At 59.4% G+C, this 17,706-nt stretch overlaps 1 protein-coding gene across 2 annotated transcripts in view; it reads left to right on the top strand.

Moving 5' to 3' along the window:
* Positions 1 to 16,661, top strand: part of LMX1B (LIM homeobox transcription factor 1 beta) — an 80,501-nt gene extending 63,840 nt beyond the window's left edge. The window contains exons 3-8 of one of the 2 annotated variants that reach the window (XM_025888482.2): positions 10,437 to 10,669; positions 12,475 to 12,656; positions 12,860 to 12,937; positions 13,081 to 13,147; positions 15,322 to 15,465; positions 15,780 to 16,661. In XM_025888482.2, the coding sequence (XP_025744267.1) occupies positions 10,437 to 10,669; positions 12,475 to 12,656; positions 12,860 to 12,937; positions 13,081 to 13,147; positions 15,322 to 15,465; positions 15,780 to 15,937 (862 nt within the window). In that variant the 3' untranslated portion in view covers positions 15,938 to 16,661. Of the gene's footprint in view, positions 1 to 10,436; positions 10,670 to 12,474; positions 12,657 to 12,859; positions 12,938 to 13,080; positions 13,148 to 15,321; positions 15,487 to 15,779 lie in introns of both variants that reach the window. The other variant, XM_025888480.2, reaches the window with a different exon arrangement.
* The last annotated feature ends 1,045 nt before the right edge of the window (positions 16,662 to 17,706 follow it).

The following is a 17,706-nucleotide window of genomic DNA, read 5'->3' as shown; positions in this document are numbered from 1 at the left end:
TTCATCAGTGAAGGGCAGAAAAAAGAGGGAAGAGCTTCAGCCCAAGGATTAATAAAGCAATACAGGTGGAGCCCTTAGCTTGGGGCCTCGCCTGGAGCCCACAGACCCTCTGATTGCTGCCCAGGCTAGAAGGCAGGAAAAGGGGCATGTGGGAGGATGCTCAGAGGAGGTGATGCTCTGCCTTCCACCTGCCCAGCCCTGCCATATTGTCTCTACCTGATGTCCCTAGGCGAGGTCTGATCCCCAGAGAAGCCACAGTACCCCCGATGGAAAAGAGCCTCCTGAGGCAGAGGCTGGGCCTTGCCTCTACCCACCGCAGGGGTCATAGCCCCAAAGGGGAGAGGCTAGTTATCAGGTGCCAAGCCATGTGCACACAGCAGCTTACTCTTAGGAGTGTATACGTGTGAGTGTGTGTGTGTGTATGTGTATCTAGCAGCTCTCAAACAGTATCTCCAGCCTGGGCCTCTCTCTGAACTCCAGACTCCTATATACAGCTGTCCCTGGACGCATCCACATGGCTGTTAGAAGGCAAATCACACGTCACACGTGCAGAATTTCACCCCCCCCCCATTCTCTCTTCCTCCACCTGGCTTTCCTCTCCATTTCGTTTAATGGCAGCTCTGTCCTGCCCATTGCCCAGGCACCCAAATCACATGTCCAGCCTTTCTCTGTCATCCTCTGGTGTCCCTGTCTACCTGCAAAACACATTCCAGCTCAGACCACTTCTCAGCACCTCCCTGGGTCTGAGCAGACAGTATCTTTTGCCTGGATTATTGAGATAACCTCCCAACCCATCTCCCTGCTCCCACTCCCACTGATACACAGCTCTGCCTGAGAAATTTGGTTAAGATGTCAGATCAGATGCCCCCTCTGCTCAGAACCCTCACACAAAGCCAAAGCCCTACAAGATGTGCCTCCTGCTTCTCTTTGCACATCCTAGCCCCCCGCCCCATCCCTGCTGCTCACCTGCTTTAGCAACAAGGGCCTCCTTGTCATTTCTCCCAACATCCCAGATCCGCTCAACCTCAGGCCCTTTGCACTTGCTGCTCCCTCTGTTGGGATCCCCTCCCCCCCCCCCCCCCCCCCCGCAGAGATTTCAGTAAGGCCTCTCACTGTTCTTTCTAAAACCCCTGGCCACCTGCATTGCCCTTACCCCTCCATTTTTCTTCATCATATTATCACCAGTTGTTACACTCTGTATGCTAGGGTTTTAACTTGCCTGTCCCCTCACCCATTAGAATGGAAGCTGGGGGTGAGGGTGGGGGTGGGGGTGGGAGGGACTGTCCATTTACCTCACTGCTCTATTCCCAGCCTCCAGACAGTGCCTGGCACATAGTAGGCACTCCATAAACGTGTGTGGAAGTCACGGGACGTGTGCCTGCCTGGCCAGGCTGTCCCCTGGATGGTACCCATGGCTCCCGGCTGTGCCCATCCCTCCCTGCCCCTGGCCCGTGACCTCCAGCCCTGGCCGCGGGCTCCCGACAGCGCCCCGGGCTGGATCAAAGGGCCTTGGAGCCGGCGGCCCCGCACAGCTGGGTCTGCGTGCCCGCGGGAAGCTCCGGGGCAGCCCTCGCTGCAGGCCCGGCCTGCAGAGAGGCCCTGCGAGGCCCACGCTCTGGAGGCCGCCGGTCCGAGCGCCCGGCCACGCCGCGCATTCCAGCCGCGTGATTGACGCGCGCACCGGGGCCCCTGCCTGCGGCTCCCGCCGCCCGCCTGGCCCGCCGCCGCCGCCGCATCAAAGCAGATGTTTGCAGCTGGTTTGAGTTGGATCCCCATCAACAGGCCCCTTTTTGTCTCAAAATAAAAAACAGCTACGCCCGGAATGATAAGGACGCGGCAGGCACGTGGGGGAGATGTCAACGAGTCGGGGCGGGAGGAGGCCGGGCAGCTCCCTCTGTCTCCTCTCACCCCATCAGCTCCTCCAAGTGACAGGCAAACGCCAGCAGGAGCAGCTGGGCCCCCACGAGTGTCTAGGGTTCTGTTCCCTGGGCCCCTGTGAACTCCAGCTCATCACTCGACCACATCATCACAGAAAGCCCAGCCCTAGACCGTGATATGTTGGCCACCGTTTGGAGCACTGAGAGTGTAGGAGTGTAGGAGTGTAGGAGCCCGCCCTAAGTGCTCTGTGACCATGCCATCCTGGGATCCTCGCCACCAGCCTATGAAAGCTAAACACATCACAGTGAATACCTGTAAGGTGGGGACTGCACTCCTTGCCCCAAGGTCAGTTAGTGAGAGGCGGAGCTGGGATGCAGACTCTTTACACCATCCTTCTTTTTCTTTTTCTTTTTTTTTTTAAGATTTTATTTATTCATTTGAGAGAGAGAGAGACAAGCAAGGAGAGAGGCAGAGGGAGAGGGAGAAGCAGACTCCCTGCCGAGCAGGGAGCCTGATGTGGGACTCATCCCAGGACCCTGGGATCATGACCTGAGCCGAAGGCGGATGTTTAACCATCTGAGCCACCCAGGCGCCCCTACACCATTCTTTCTGACTCCAGAACCAGCTTCTTAATTATGTGGCATGTCACCTTTCCCAGGAAGTCCCCAGCTCTCTTCCAGATTGACTGTCATGATTTTCTGTGCCCCCCAGGTGTAGCCTGTCAAAGCACATGTCATGCTATGCCAGCCCCCATGGGACCAGATTTGGCCCCGCTCTGTCCCTCAAGCATCTTGCACGAGCCTGTTTGGGAGTCAGCCTCCATGGGGGTTTGCTGGGTGAGCAGGAGAAGGTAGAGCCAGAGGGACGGAGGGCTGCGGTTCCCTCCCCGTGGAGGGAATGTGTCCAAGGACTATGGGACTTGGGCCCAGAGAGACCCTAAAGGAAGCCGGGAGCAAATCTTCCTGATCCCCAGTATGGCCCTGGGCAAGAATCTGACGGAAACCTGTGCCTCAGAGGCACAGCCAGACCCCGTGATGTGATCGGGGGCTTCACATCATGAAGTTGGAGGTGAGGAGAGACGGTTCCAGAGCCTGTGTCCCGGCACGATGGTGAGACTCAGACTGGGGACGGAGTGGGTTGTGCACCTGGCAGGATGCCCTCTGTGCCTGGCACTGGGCTAGACCCTCCCACACAGGCGAAAAGTCAGCGGGTTCTCAGTCACCAGGTGAGGGAAGATCAGCACTCCCTTTTCATTTTTTTTTTATTTTTTTAAAGATTTTATTTATTTATTTGAAAGAGAGAACGAGAGAGAGAGAGCACATGAGAGGGGGGAGGGTCAAGGGAGAAGCAGACTCCCTGCCGAGCAGGGAGCCCGATGCGGGACTCCATCCAGGGACTCCATCCAGGGACTCCAGGATCATGACCTGAGCCGAAGGCAGTCGCTTAACCAACTGAGCCACCCAGGCGCCCAGCACTCCCTTTTTTTTTTTTTTAAAGATTTTATTTATTTATTTGAGAGAGAGAATGAGAGATAGAGAGCACGAGAGGGAAGAGGGTCAGAGGGAGAAGCAGACTCCCCGCTGAGCAGGGAGCCTGATATGGGACTCGATCCCGGGACTCCAGGATCATGACCTGAGCCGAAGGCAGTTGCTTAACCAACTGAGCCACCCAGGCGCCCCCAGCACTCCCTTTTTATAAAAGAGGAAACTGAGGCTCAAGAAAAGGATGTGAGGGGCGCCTGGGTGGCTTAGTTGGTTGAGCGTCCCACTCTTGATTTCGGCTCAGGTCATGATCTCAGGGTCCTGGGATCAAGCCCCACGTCGGGCTCTGGGCTCATCGGGGAGTCTGCTTGAGATTCTCTCTTTTCTTCTCCCTGCGCCCTCTTTCTCTCTCTCAAATAAATAAATAAATCTTAAAAAGGGGGGAGGGATGTGAATGACCCAGGGCCACATAGCTGGTGCTGGAGATGTAGAAAGTGCACCTGTAAGCCCAGGGGGCTGACAAAAAGCTCTTGATGGGCAGGAGAAGGGACAGAGAATGGACTGGTTCACCTTGATCCAGGTGTCCAGGCCTGACCCAGTCACCTATGGCCAGGGGAGTCACTGAGTTAGCAACGTGGCCCTCCCACCCCGGGGGCTTTCCCTACGTGCTAGAGATGAGGGTGCAGTTGGAGCCCAGCCCGACAGGAGGTGTGTAAAGAACTTAAGCGAGATACAAGTTAGGAATTGGCCTCCAGGTTGTATCTCCGTGAAGGGGGCCATGGGCCAAGAGCGGTGAGTTCGTTTATCTTGCGACCTGGTGGCCTTCTTAAACTCCTAGAAGCAGAATGGCCGGTGTTCTCTTGCCCTACCTGGCTGCCTATTTCATTTCTCACAAGGTTATTCACTCATTCATCAGACACTCACTGGTCGCCTCCTCAATGCCAGAACCCAGCGTGGGAGGTGTGTGTGTGAATCAGACCCCGTTTCTGATTTTTAGGTCAGTGAGGGCTTCAGACACACAAGTATCTGGGTCTCAGGGAAGGCTTCACGGAGGAGTTTACCCTTGAATTGGGTCTTGAACGTGAAGTCCGACAAGAAGCAAAAGAAAGGGGGTGAGAAGACAGGCAGGTGGAATTTTAAATGTTAAGGGGGCAGGAAGGGCTGGCTGTTTTCAGGGAGCAGTGAGAGGCCTGGCGGCTGGAGCAGAGGGTCTGAGACCGGGTGTGTCCGCGCTGGAGTGAGCCCTTGAGTGCCATAATGAGGTCTTTGGGCTTATCCCGAAAGTGGTGGGCGCTCTTGGACTGAGGCCCCGGTGGGGGGCTCCATGAACTGTAAGGTGCAGCCATGGGCTATGGGAATGGCAGTACCGTGAGGAGGAGACAGAGGAGCTTCCACTCAGCGAGGACGGGGAACAGGTGCCAGTAGTTTTGAAGAGATGATGACAGCAATCATGGTGCCTACTTACTAAGCCTGCCTCGTGGTGCCCAGCCAGTATCCCCATTGAACAGAGGGGGCCGCTGAGGCTCAGAGACAAGGGGCCTGTGTATTGTTCCTGTGCTAGGAAGGGACAGAGCCACGATTCCAAGCCTAGGGCATGCTTATGGGCTCAAAAACCCACAGGGAGAGGCAGGAGGGTCCCCAGGACATTAGGAAGCCAATTTTATTGGAGGTAAAAGAATCAGACATAGAGGGACGCCTGGGTGGCTCAGTCGGTTAAGAGTCTGCCTTTGGCTCAGGTCATGATCTCAGGGTCCTGGGATTGAGCCCTATATCGGGCTCCCTGCTCGGCGGGGAGTTTGCCTCTCCCTCTCTCTCTGACCCTCCTCCACGTGTGCTCTCTCTCTCTGTCTCAAATAAATCAATAAAATCTTAAAAAAAAAATCAGACGTAAGCATTACCTGTCTGCAGTTGTCAGTGGCTTAAGAGAAATTAATTAATCAGATTTGTAATCCATGTTCAAATGCTCCAGAGAAAAAATTGGTTTTCAGAGTTTTGTTTATTAGCTTTATGAGTTTAATAAATTGAGCATTAAACAAACCAATAAAAACTCAGAGGAGACAGAGATATGTTCTCATGGCTGGGGACTCTTCACGGGAAGGACATCCCTAGAAAGGGAATTTCTTACTCCAAAATCACAGATGATCCCGGGGGAGGGAGGATGGGTTTGTGACGGGGAGGTGTTCAGTATGGTTTAAGAAAAACCCACTCAGCTGCACCTACTGGGTGTTGGGCTTATGCTGAGCAATCAGAAATTGGGCGTTCAGAGCCTTGAGGACAGACAGACCTGGGCATGGTACCCCCAGCAAAGGACAAGGGTGATTGGGGGGCAGAGAAATATTTGGATGCACAGAGCAGGGAGAGGGTATATGGTGGTGCTGCCATGTGACCTTGAACCTGCCCTCTGCACTTTGGTGTCCTCATCTGTAAAATGGGAATGGAAACAGTGTCTTCCATTTAGGGTTCTTTGAGGACTTAATGAGGTGATGCAGGTGATGATAATTGAGCTCAGTAACATTAGTGAGACGGACAGACACACAGAGAATTGAGCCAGGAGTGCTTGGTCTAGCTCAGGCCAGACAGAAGCTAGACGGACCCAGAACCCAGGGTGGTCATGAGGGGGATGCTTGGTTGGGACCTGTAAACCTGGTGTCACTCCTACACCCGAGAGTGACGGAGACCCCAGTGAGGGTGATGTAGAAGGGCAATAAAAGAAGAGAAAGGCAGCTCCGTGGGGTGCCTTCTCCATGCCCGGCACAGTGCCAAGGGTTTTGCATGCAGAAGGCCCTTCCAACAACCCTGTAGGAAGGTACCACCAGTCCCATTTCATAGATGAAGAAACTGAGGCTCAGAGAGGTTAAATGGCCTGACCAAAGTCACACAGGGACAAAGTTATGGAGTCAGGATGGAACCCTGGGCTGCCAGTTCCAGCGTCCCCCACACACTGCTCTCCTGCAGGTGGCACTGCCTTCCCGGGGCAGGGGGTGGGTGCTCCCGCCAGACCAGGCTGGGGGTGGGGACCCACCTGCCCTACCTCACAGGTGGAATAGTCTGTATTGGTTGGTTCAGCATTCATTGCACAAACGTTTGCCGCTCACCTTTGTGTGTCTGGGACCTTGTGCTCCGCTCCGAAGATAGAGGTGGAAGATAGAGGAAGAAGAGGGAAAAGTGGACCTGGAAACAGGGAAAGTGGATTCCATAATGGAGAGGAGATGTGAGGATGGGGAACTCCGCGAGAAGACATCTAAGACTGGAGAGGAGAAGGAGGGGACTTCCTGGAGGAAGGGATATCCAAGCTGAATCCTTCAGAATAAGCAGGTGTTTGGCTGTCAAAGGTTGAGGGTGGAGGAATGGTGTTCTAGACACTAAGGACAGCAGGAGGAAAGGCTTGGCGGTTTACATGGAGATGCGGGGGGGGGGGCGGGGGGAGGCTTGCCAGCAACCTGTATGCCTGTGGTGTGGCCATGAAACTGCCCTCTGGATCTGGAGCTCTTGGAGGAGCTGGACCAGGGGATTGGCACCGAGGGGTGCCAGGCAGCTGGAGGGGAAGCCACAGGGGGCTTCCCTCCCCACCATCCCTCGACCTCAAGTGTGGGAAGCAGAAACACATCCATCTGGAACGCCCAGCACAATTCTGGGGAGTTGGGACTACTGTCCCCATCTTACAGATGAGGACACAGACTCAGACTTGCCCAAGGTCACAGAGCCAGTGAGTGGCTGAGTCAGGATTGAGATCATGACCTGGGCTCCAAATCCAGTGCCTTGGATGCTGGCAGGGCCTTTTGCATCAGGCTCCAGGGCCCCTGCGGGGCAGGAAGACTCGGAGCTCCCCAGCCTGAGCAACTTTGTCTCTGGTCAGTACTTGCAGCTTCTGTGCAGCATTCCTGGAGAGGCCCACTCCTGGCCTCAGAGGGCCTGCCTAGCTTACTGATCTCTCCCTCTGTGCTCACTGCTTTACACTGACAACTCGCTGCCTCTTCACATGGAGAAGCAGGCAGTGTTGTTGAGCCCATTATACAGATAAGTAAGCTGAGGCTCAGAGAGAGGAAATTACTTGTCCAGTCACTAGCCAGGGAGTGGTGGAACCAGGCATTGAACTCAAGCCCATCCAGTCCCAGTGCCACTCCCCGTGGCTGGGCCTGCTTCTCAGTGGTGGGTTCCACAAGCCCTTCTCGAGGGGAGGGGTTGAGGGAGGGAGGGGGCTGGCAGAGAGGAGGGGACCCCGCTGGCACCCCCAAGCCCCTCCCACACATGCGCTCGTCGCGCTCACCCCAGCTCCATAGACAAAGGCAGCCCCGTAATTGGGAGTATTTCATGCATCCCCCCCACCCGATGTTTTATTGGGTGGAGAGATGCTTGGAGACCAAGCGGATGGCACATTCCGTTTATAAAGTGTGAGCAGTTTGTTTTATATCCCAAGTTTTTGCAATCTAGATAACAGATGACGCCCCGAGTGGCTGGCACTGCCTCCGTAATGGCGGCACCGAGCCTTTGGAGAAGTATTAATAATAGATTGTGTTGATGAGTTTGGAGAAAGTAGCAATCGACCCCCTGCTGCCAAGGCATTAGCACGGCTGTTCCGAATGCAGCCTGCATGGTGGCGGGCGCCTGCAAATGCAGGTCACCCCTCCCACTGCCCCCCTCCCCTACCTAAGAGAGCTTCCTCTCCAGGAGCCACTCCGAGGTGCGCTGACCCCGGCCTGGGCCCCTGGCCCCGCCAGGCTGGCACAGAGATCAGCCAGTGCCTGTCTGCTCATGGGCCACTGAGGCCGGGCTGCAGACCTTAGGGTGGCACCTAGATCAGGAGGTAGGAGTGTGGGGAGGGGACAGAGGGGCGGGGGCAGGGGGGTGGCAGGTAGAGAAGGCAGACGCATCCTCCGTGTCAGAGCATCAAGTTCTGGAAACCTGGCTCCTTCCCCAGTTCCTTGGCAGAGCTGGACAGCCAGCCAGATTCCTAGGGGCCTCTGCCAAAGGCTGCCGTGGACAGTTGGGTAGGTTGTACCTCGAACAAAGTTATCCAGCCAAAGGGCCAAATCGGAGCTGAAATCCGGCTCACGTTCCCCTTGCAAAGCCATGCACTCTGTGGGCTAGCAGGGTCCAGCTGACAGCCGGCCTTAGCCTCAGCCCACCCCAAGCCTTCACTCACCTGCTTCGCAAACACTCACCGAGGTCTTTTTGGGGGTCAGGTAGAGCCAGGCCCTGCCCTGTGGAACCCCTGCAGAATTGGAAGCTGACAGGGGCATGTGCTGTCACTGATGTGATGCTTATGCACCAAGGTACAGGCTCAGTATCATCGAATCCTGACAACAGCCCTTAGGGGGAGGTCCTGTTGACATCCCCGTTTCACAGTAGAGGAACCTGAGGCCTGGGGGACGCTCAGGTGAGCATACAGGGGGCCACTTCCCCCTGACTGGGGCATCAAAGAAGCCTTCCCAGAGGAGGTGGCATTAGAGTTGGGTACTGCAGGATGAGTAGGAGCCTGCTTGTTAGATAGAGGCGGATGGCAGGGTTTGCTGGGGATGCCCCCAATTTGAGCGCCCCGGCCGGTGCCAGGGCAGCAGGCAGAGCTCAGATCGGCCCTGTCCACCGCGCCCCACTAGCTCGTCGTGGGCGGCGCTGATGGCAGCCCCGGGAAGGGAGGCAGGCCGAGTGCCTTGCATTTATGGCCATTTCTGTTCCAGAACCGATTAGTAGAGAATTGCAGCTGTAATCTGTGCCTGTGATGGCGGGCCATAAAGAGGGATGGGATGCGCACAGCGCTCCCAAGGTGGCGCCCGCAGACGTGGCCCAGGGACGTGGGGAATGAAAAATGGTTTTAATTCCCTCCCAGCAGCAATAATTTGATTCTTCATAAATTTTTCCATCAAAGTGTTGTTGAGGCTGAGTTCCCACAGAGCAGGGCACGTGACTGGGAGTGGGGAGCCAGGGGGGAGCGGTCAGTAGGTGAGGGCAGAGGAGGGGGCATGCTGCTCAGACCCTTCTGCACACACGCTCGCTGGAGGCAGGGACACCCCCCGCCAGGCTTTGTCTCCAGAGATGGAAGATGGATCCTGTTTGTCGTGCAGGGGCTGGAGCAGGCCCAGGCTCCCAGGCGGCCCCATCACTTACTACCACGTGACCCCGAGCAAGTGACTTCGCCTCTTGGTACCTCAGTTTCCTTATCTCTAAGATGGGGTTAACGTTCATCACCCGTCTCATCTGGTCGTTGCAAGGATTAAACGCACTTCTGCCTGCAGAGTGCTTAGAGCCGTGCCTGGCTCTCTGTCCGTGCTCAGTAAATGTCTGCGCGCGGTAAAGGTGCTTCAGCCGAAATGAGGGATAAGTAGGGGTTAGCCCCGCCACGGGGCAGAAGAAGAACATGCTGAAGGGCCAGTGGGAAGGAGCTCTGGAGAAACCACAGGCTGTTCCATCGGGCCACAGCCTGTGGGAGCAAAGACAGGAAGGGTGTGAAGAGCCTTGAGGCACCAAGGAGTCATGGAAGAGTCTGGAGCAGGGGAGAAGCATGAGCAGAGGTGTGTTTTAGACAGCTTCCTCTGGCTCTCATCCTGGAGGGTGAACTGAAGGGTTAGAGGAGCCAGGAGCTCAGGAAGGGGACTGGGGCAGGCGCTCAGGCAGGAGAGGAGCGGCCCAGCCTGGGCGGTGGGCTGGACAGGGCTCAGGATTGCTTGGGTGGGTGGGTGGAGGGGGGAGCAGAGAGGAGGCGGAGCAGTTCCTGGAGTGAGGGGAGATGGGACCGGGGGGTCGCCTGCCCTTCTCAGCCCCAGAACCCACTGGGCGTCTGGGGAAAGTTGAGGCTGACCTTGTGCTCTGCCCTCTAGTGGCCACGGTGTCTCTGAGCAGGAAGGGCCCTGAGCTGATACACCCAGGAGAGGGCACCTCTGGGCAGGATGCCCAGCACCCACTCTTGGGCCACCAGGGCCCTGGGGCGCCAGAAGAGTAGGGCCAGGGACCCTCCCACTGTCTGGCTCTGAGCCCAGGGTGGGCCTCTCCTACCTGGGGTGGAAGGTCAGGGTGGTAGGAGGGAGACGACCTTGGTGGACCCCCGAGCCGAGCCAATGCGCCCACCCTGTGCACCTGCAGGCTCTTCGCAGCCAAGTGCAGCGGCTGCATGGAGAAGATCGCCCCCACGGAGTTCGTGATGCGGGCGCTGGAATGTGTGTACCACCTGGGCTGCTTCTGCTGCTGCGTGTGTGAGCGGCAGCTACGCAAGGGTGACGAGTTCGTGCTCAAGGAGGGTCAGCTGCTGTGCAAGGGTGACTACGAGAAGGAGAAGGACCTGCTCAGCTCCGTGAGTCCCGACGAGTCTGACTCTGGTGAGCCATGGCTGGAGCTGGGGGGCAGCCGGGGGACGGGGAGGGGGCCCTGCTGGAGAAGCCCGATCCTGACCCCGGGACCTGAGCTACGTCCAGACATCCGACGCCCATGGCCCTGATGTGTTCACACGCATGTGTGCAGGTGCACACGGACACCGATGTGTGCACGCCCCCAGGCACACAAATGCTCGTGCGGACACTGCCACTGAGGCACGCATGCTCACACACCAGCGTACGTGCATGGGACCACAGATGTACACACACAAGCACGCATGATGCGTGTGTGGATACCCGTGCCCAGCAGCACATATGCACGGACACAGGTACATCTGTAGACGTGTGCTGAAATGCCCAAGCACGCACGAACCCACACCCAGGAACACACATGTGCGCGCACACTTAAACACACGTACCTGTGCACACATGACCCAGCTCACACATCACATATGCACTGAGCAGCTATGCATATGGCCACACACATGTTTATCCACATGCTCGCATGGACTGCGGTTTAGACACATGCGCACACACGCGTACCTCGCCCTCCCTTCGCCTTGCTGTGGCCCCCTCCGGGGCATGGCCCCCCAGCTGTCTCTGCCTGCCCCAGGTCTGCAGGCTGCTGGTGGCCAAGAGGCAAGGCTCTGACACATTCCTCAGCAGCCTGAGCTCTTCCGTTTCCCGGCTGGGGGTAGGGGGGGAACCGGAGCCTTCTGTGGTGGAGGCAAAGACCCCCTTTTCCAGGATGAAGGCACCTCTCTACTCTGCTCCAGCCCCCAAAAGGACTGTGCCAGCTTAGAGCCCTCCTGGCAGAAGGGCGGGTACAGCGAGGAATGAGTCTTAGAAAGGAAAAGCCAGGGAGAAGGCTGGGGCCCTGTCATTCCCGGATAGTGGGGAAGGACTGGCGCAGAGGGCTTGGAGAGGAGATGCGCTGGTCTTCTGAGCCCTTTGGGGTAACCTAGAGCCCGCAGTCACAGGACCTGCCCATCTGGAAGAGCTTTGTCACCGTCGGGGCCCTGGGAGGAAGCAGTGAGCTCCCCATCCGTCCATCCCTCTGTCCACCCATGGGCCAGGGCACCGTGGTGGCTGCCTGGACTCGTATGGCAGGGCAGACACTGGCCAGGTGCCACTGGCCCATTCATAGCAGGGGGCGGAGGTCTCGGAGGGAGGAGACCCACCCCCGGGGCTCTGAGGAAGATGGGCCTGGGAAAAGGAGACCAGTTCAGACTTGGGGGCAGCGGGAGGGGCACAGTGTCTGCCTGGGGCTGGCATCTCTAAGACCCACAATTCTGGGGCATGAAAGTGGCCGTGTGTGCATGGTGGGCATGGGTGTGTCTGGGGGGGAAGACATACGCTTCTGCGTCGTGTGTGTGCGCTCGCACGCACGCGCGTGTGTGTTCAGGTGTGCTCTCGCCTGTGTGTCCCCACCTGTGTGCGCGTGAATACGTCTGTGAGCGGCGTGTGCGCATGTGCGTGTGTCCATGGTTGAGTGTGTAACTGTGTGTGTGGCGTGCGTGCCACCGTCGTGTCTGATGGGTATGAGGATGTCTCGGGGCATGTGTTCGCCTGACAGTTCTTGGTCCCCGGAAGCTTCCAAGACAGAAGGCTCCCTGGAGTGTCCTCGCTGGGCCGGGGGACCCGCTGGCACTGGGCTGGTGCAGGGGGAGCCAGTTTTCTCAAAGGCTGACATGCTGCCCTGGGGTCTCCAGAGTGCCGGGGGCCGGTGTTGGCAGGAGGTGACGGGGTCCCGCCAGGCAACGGATGGCCTCAGGGTACGAGGCTGACGGGCCGGGTGTGTCCTCCCACAGTGAAGAGTGAGGACGAGGACGGGGACCTGAAGCCGGCCAAGGGGCAGGGCAGCCAGAGTAAAGGCAGTGGGGACGACGGGAAGGACCCCCGGAGGCCCAAGCGACCCCGGACCATCCTTACTACACAGCAACGAAGAGCCTTCAAGGCCTCCTTTGAGGTGTCATCCAAGCCCTGCCGCAAGGTGAGGGCCCGCGGGGCTGGGGCGGGGCTGACCCCCCACACCCGCCGCCTTCCCAGACAGTGCCCCCCACTCTTGCCGGGGACGGGGGGCCTCCCTCCCCCCCCCCCCCCCCCCCCCCCCCCCCCCCCCCCCCCCCCCCCCCCGCCCGGCCCCCCCCCCCCCCCCCCCCCCCCCGGCCTGATCCGTGTCCCTCCACCGGGCAGGTCCGCGAGACGCTGGCGGCAGAGACGGGCCTCAGCGTGCGTGTGGTCCAGGTCTGGTTTCAGAACCAAAGAGCCAAGGTGAGAGGCCACGTGTCACCCCCCGCTGGGCAGGGCTGGGGGGTGGGGGGATGTGTGCAGGCAGAAGACAGGGTCCCGCTGGAGGGGCCGGGGCCGACCGGGGGCAGGGAGGTGGGGACTGGCACGACGTGTGTCCCCTACAGATGAAGAAGTTGGCGCGGCGGCACCAGCAGCAGCAGGAGCAGCAGAACTCACAGCGGCTGGGCCAAGGTGAGCCGGGACCAGGGCGACAGGGCCCAGGCTCAGCCTCTGGAAACAACACCCCCCACCCCCACCCCCGAGCCCCGGACCCCTTCCACCAGGGCCGTCAGGGCTCTGGGAGCTGCCGCCACGGAACCTGCCGGGATGGAGAGAGGCAGTGGGGACCACGGGCGGGGCCCGGGAGGAGAGATGGCGGCATGGGCTGCCCAGAGGGGTGGCAGAATTTTCGCCCCTGGGGCGCCTGGCTGGGTCAGTTGGTGGAGCGTGCGACTCTTGATCTCAGTGTCAGGAGTTCAAGCCCCGCGTTTGGCGTAGAGCTTACTTAGAAAACAAAAACAAAAACACCTGCAACCGTCTCCCACCCTCACGGTGTGTTAGGCACGGTTGTCACCACTGGCCATGCTCCGCCTCACGGAATGCCCACCGATTCCGGAGGGGAAGGGCATTGTCACAGCCCATTTCACAGCCAAGGAGGCTGAGACTCAGACCAGAGGACTGACTTACTGGGATCCCTCAGCTAGTAAGGGGCAAAGCCGGCCTCGGCCCCACGTGTGGCGCCCCAAGCCCGTGGTTTTAACATGACCATACCTACACCCCACGGCCCACAGTAGAATTCAGCAGAAATCTCCAGAGAGTCTCTGCCGGGTTTTGCGGAGTTCAGGGTGGGCTCCTGCTGGGTGGCAAGGAGCCAGTTTGAGGGGCGGCAGCCAGGCCCCCGAACACTGGGCTTTGCCAAAATCCTGTTACCACTTCTTGGGCCGGCGGGTGGGGGGAGGGGGGAGGCTGGCCTCCCAAGCGCTGTGGGGACATTGAGCCTTAAAGGGAGGGCACGGGGAGCTTCTTGGGACTGCCCAAGAGGAGTGGGGGCCCCCCACAGGGCTGCCTGTTCCCAGGTGAGACGGGGGCTCTGGGGCAGGTGCCAGGGCACTGATGGGCAGCGCCGCCTTCTACTCAGGGCTCAGGGCCAGGCCCGTGTGCCTGGCTGCACCGGAGCCTTGGAGCCCAGTTCTTTTTGCCCCCACTGCTCCCTTCTCCTAAGACAGCCTGGCCTCCTGGGGCTGTGGCCACTGTCTCTGGTCGCCCAGCCACCTCCCGTGTTCCTAGCTGCCTCTGAGAATGTCCCACAGTCCCCCTTGAGCTCATCACAGCCCTTACAGTACTCCATACACCAGCCCCTGCTACCACGTTCACACAACACCCTCTGCTTCTCCCCACCCCATCTCAGCAAATGGCACCCCCCCCACCCAGTGCCCACACCAGGAACCTGGGAGTCACCTCTGACCCTTCCTGTCCTCCATTCACTATGTCTGCTCAGTTGCCAAGTAGGGCAGTGGTTGCTGGTCCTGTGTCCCTCATGCCCCTCCCAGGCGTTGTCATTCCCACACCCACCTTCATAGGGACCCCAGCCCCTGCCTCAGTTTCCTCAATGGTCCCTGCCTTCAGCCTCCGCCCTCTCCCGGCTAAGACCCTCTGGGGACTTCCTACAGCCTCAGGGAGAACCACACTGAGCTCAGGCCCCCCAGGGGACCATCTTCTTCCCCACCCCTGGCCATCTCTCATCCTCACACTATAGCCCCACGCACGGGGCTCCCTGCTCCCACTGGCTAGTTTCTCCCCTCCCTGCCTTTGCGGCCTGCGGCAGGGCATGCCTGCCCCCTGACATGGTTGAACCCCTGCTGATTCTTTAAGTAACATGGAGTCAGGGGGTCCCTTCCTCCAGGAAGTCTTCCCTGAGCCTCTTTGGCCTGGGCCCCACCTTGATGCTCCTAGACACGGGGAGCTCATTGCACCCACATGTTGAATCTTTACTGCCCGCTTAGGGTCTGTGTCCCCCAGGCAGTGAGCGTCTGGAGGGCAGAGCCACTGGAGGAAGGGAGGAGGTGAGGAGGGCAGGTCTCTGGCTTTCGATAAACTGATTCCTGAAGAGGAGCTGGAGGGTGTGTCTGGGGAGAGGGGCCAGGGGCCAGATACCTGGGTTCAGTGGCCTGAATCACTGTAGGCAACCTGGGGAAGTCCAGAGGCAGGCAGAGTCAGGGGGACTGCAGTGGGCCCCGTGGCCTAGGGCACCACGTGGGAGGTCAGTGGGAACTCCTGAGGTACGTCTGGGAGGGCTCCCCGGGGGCGGGGTGGGCTCCAGGACAGGGTGGACAGGGCCGGTCAGTGAAGGTGTGCTCTGTCCCCAGAGGTCCTGTCGAGTCGCATGGAGGGCATGATGGCCTCCTACACGCCGCTGGCCCCACCGCAACAGCAGATCGTGGCCATGGAGCAGAGTCCCTACGGCAGCAGCGACCCCTTCCAGCAGGGCCTCACGCCGCCCCAAATGCCAGGTGACCACATGAACCCCTATGGTAAGCCGCCCCGCCCCCTGCGCACCCCAGCACCGCCCCCGCCCGCTGCCTGACCTGGCAGGCCTGGGGCCAGGACGGCCACATCCCGCCCCAGGGCCCAGGCAGGCCCCGCCCACACAGCCCTGCTGCTGCCCGACGAGGCCCCGCCCGCCGCCCTCAGCACCTCTGGCCCCGGCGGCCGCCGCAGGTCATCCCGACCCTCCTCACCTCTGGCCACACAGCCTGAAGGGCTGACAGCCCCGCCCCCCGGAGCTCCTGCCCGCCCCGGCTCCTGACACCCCCTCTGCCCTCAGGGAACGACTCCATCTTCCACGACATCGACAGCGATACCTCCTTAACCAGCCTCAGTGACTGCTTCCTGGGCTCCTCGGATGTGGGCTCCCTGCAGGCCCGGGTGGGGAACCCCATCGACCGGCTCTACTCCATGCAGAGTTCCTACTTCGCCTCCTGAGAGCCAGCCAGCTGCATGGACGCTTGCGCCAGGGTCCTGGGGTGGGCCTGCGGCCGCCGCAACCACCCCACCGCCCGCACAGACTACACACAGCCATACGGTGCCCTTGTCCTGGGCCAGCCGGGCAGGCAGATGGGCGCAGCCTGGGCAGGGCCGCGCCCTGCCCACAGAGACCGTGTCACCCCAGGGACCCAGAGTTTCGGAAAGCCACTCGCCTCCCAGCCCCACCTCGGCTTCCATCGCCTCCTTCTCCCTACCCATCTCTTTTTTGGGAAGCTTAAATTCTCTCTATTTTTTTAAACGTCCTCTCTGTGTCCAGCCAACCTCCAGGGGCCGGGCCTAGCCCCAGGCAGGGCCCCCACTGCCCACATCCCCCCCCCCACCGCATGCCCCAAGGCGATGATGTTGTGTGCGGTGCCTGTTACCTTTGAGGAGCTGGTGCCCAGCTCCCCCACCTCCGCCAGCCTGGGTTCACCCGTCCCAGTCCGAACCTGGAACAGAAGTGGGGAAGAGTCTGGCAGGTGTGCCAAGCCCACCTCGGCTCTGCCCTGAGGGGGAGTCCCTGGCGGGGGGCGGGGGCAGACTGAGCCTCACTTGCAAACGCATGCACACTCGAAGGCACACCCAGCGGATAAGCACACAGGTACATAGACAAGCTAAAGAGACACAGAGGCGCTCTGTGGGCCAGCCCTGCCACGTCAGGAAGGGGAAAGAGGCCAGAGCGGGGCAGGGACCCCCTCTTCTTACAGCAATAGGGGAGAAGGAAGGAGGGGAGGGAGGGGAGAGTTTGGGGCTTGAAACACACGGACCCAGATGTATCCTAGCCTCAGCCTAAATGGGCCTGCCTGAGGAGGCAGGGCAGAAACAGAGCCCCCAGAACCAGGTCGGACAAATGGCAGAACCTCCAGGGGGAAAGCGACCTTCCCAAGTCACCCACGTGGCACATCATCTGAAGTTTGGTCCCCTCTGCCTCGCACACCTCCAGCAGCGAGGAGCCCGCTGCTTCATCGGGCCCCGGGTCAGCTGCCGTTCTCTGCTGATTTTGCCTCTGCCTCTTTGAGCCCCGAGTCTTCACTTCTCAAAGCCAGGCTCTTCCAGTTTCTCCAGCTCTTTCTCTTAAAACTGTACCCTCAGCTGGGCTCCAGCTTTCCCTCCAAAGGTGGAACAGATATAACCCAATCTCCCCACTGACATCAGCCAGCCACCTCCCCGGCTTTAGGCGCCCTGCCTCTGTTAATGTGGCCCAAAGTGCAGTGAACAGCTGAGGCCACATTACCTGGAAACTCACCCTGCCCTTCTGTAACTGAATCCCCTGACCCTCACACACGTGACCGCTAAGCCACATCTTTCTTCTGTGTATATGTGGCGGAGGGGACATTTATTGTTTAGATCCAGCGAAGGACCTTGACTTTTTTACTTGCTCCATTTCTTCTTAATCTGATTCAGTCCGGCCTGTGGAGTTTCTCTGCACCCGCAGCTCTGTGACCACGGCTTGCTGTCCCTGCGATGTCAGGAGGCAGCCCTGTGTTTCTCACCTGAGGCACGGGAACCGTTTGGGCCTCTCCTGGTCTGGTATTGGCCCATGAACCAGTCCTCCTTGGATGACGCATTCCAGTGCACTTCCAGCCCCCTTTTGTCAGCTGCCCTGCTGGAAGCCAGATAGGCTGCGCCAGCCCCCACCCCGGATCCACTCAGCTCTCACTCTGTCAAAAGAGGAAGTGAGGTCAGGCTGATGGGCCCCGTTCTCAGTGACCCCTCGCTGGGCTCTG

This window comes from Callorhinus ursinus, unplaced genomic scaffold (assembly GCF_003265705.2).
Source record: "Callorhinus ursinus isolate GAN/ISIS: 27379988/994484 unplaced genomic scaffold, GSC_fseal_2.0 scaffold24, whole genome shotgun sequence".
Lineage (NCBI taxonomy): Eukaryota > Metazoa > Chordata > Mammalia > Carnivora > Otariidae > Callorhinus > Callorhinus ursinus.
The sequence above is the reverse complement of the archived record's forward strand: the minus strand, read 5'-3'. Positions and strand labels throughout refer to the sequence as shown.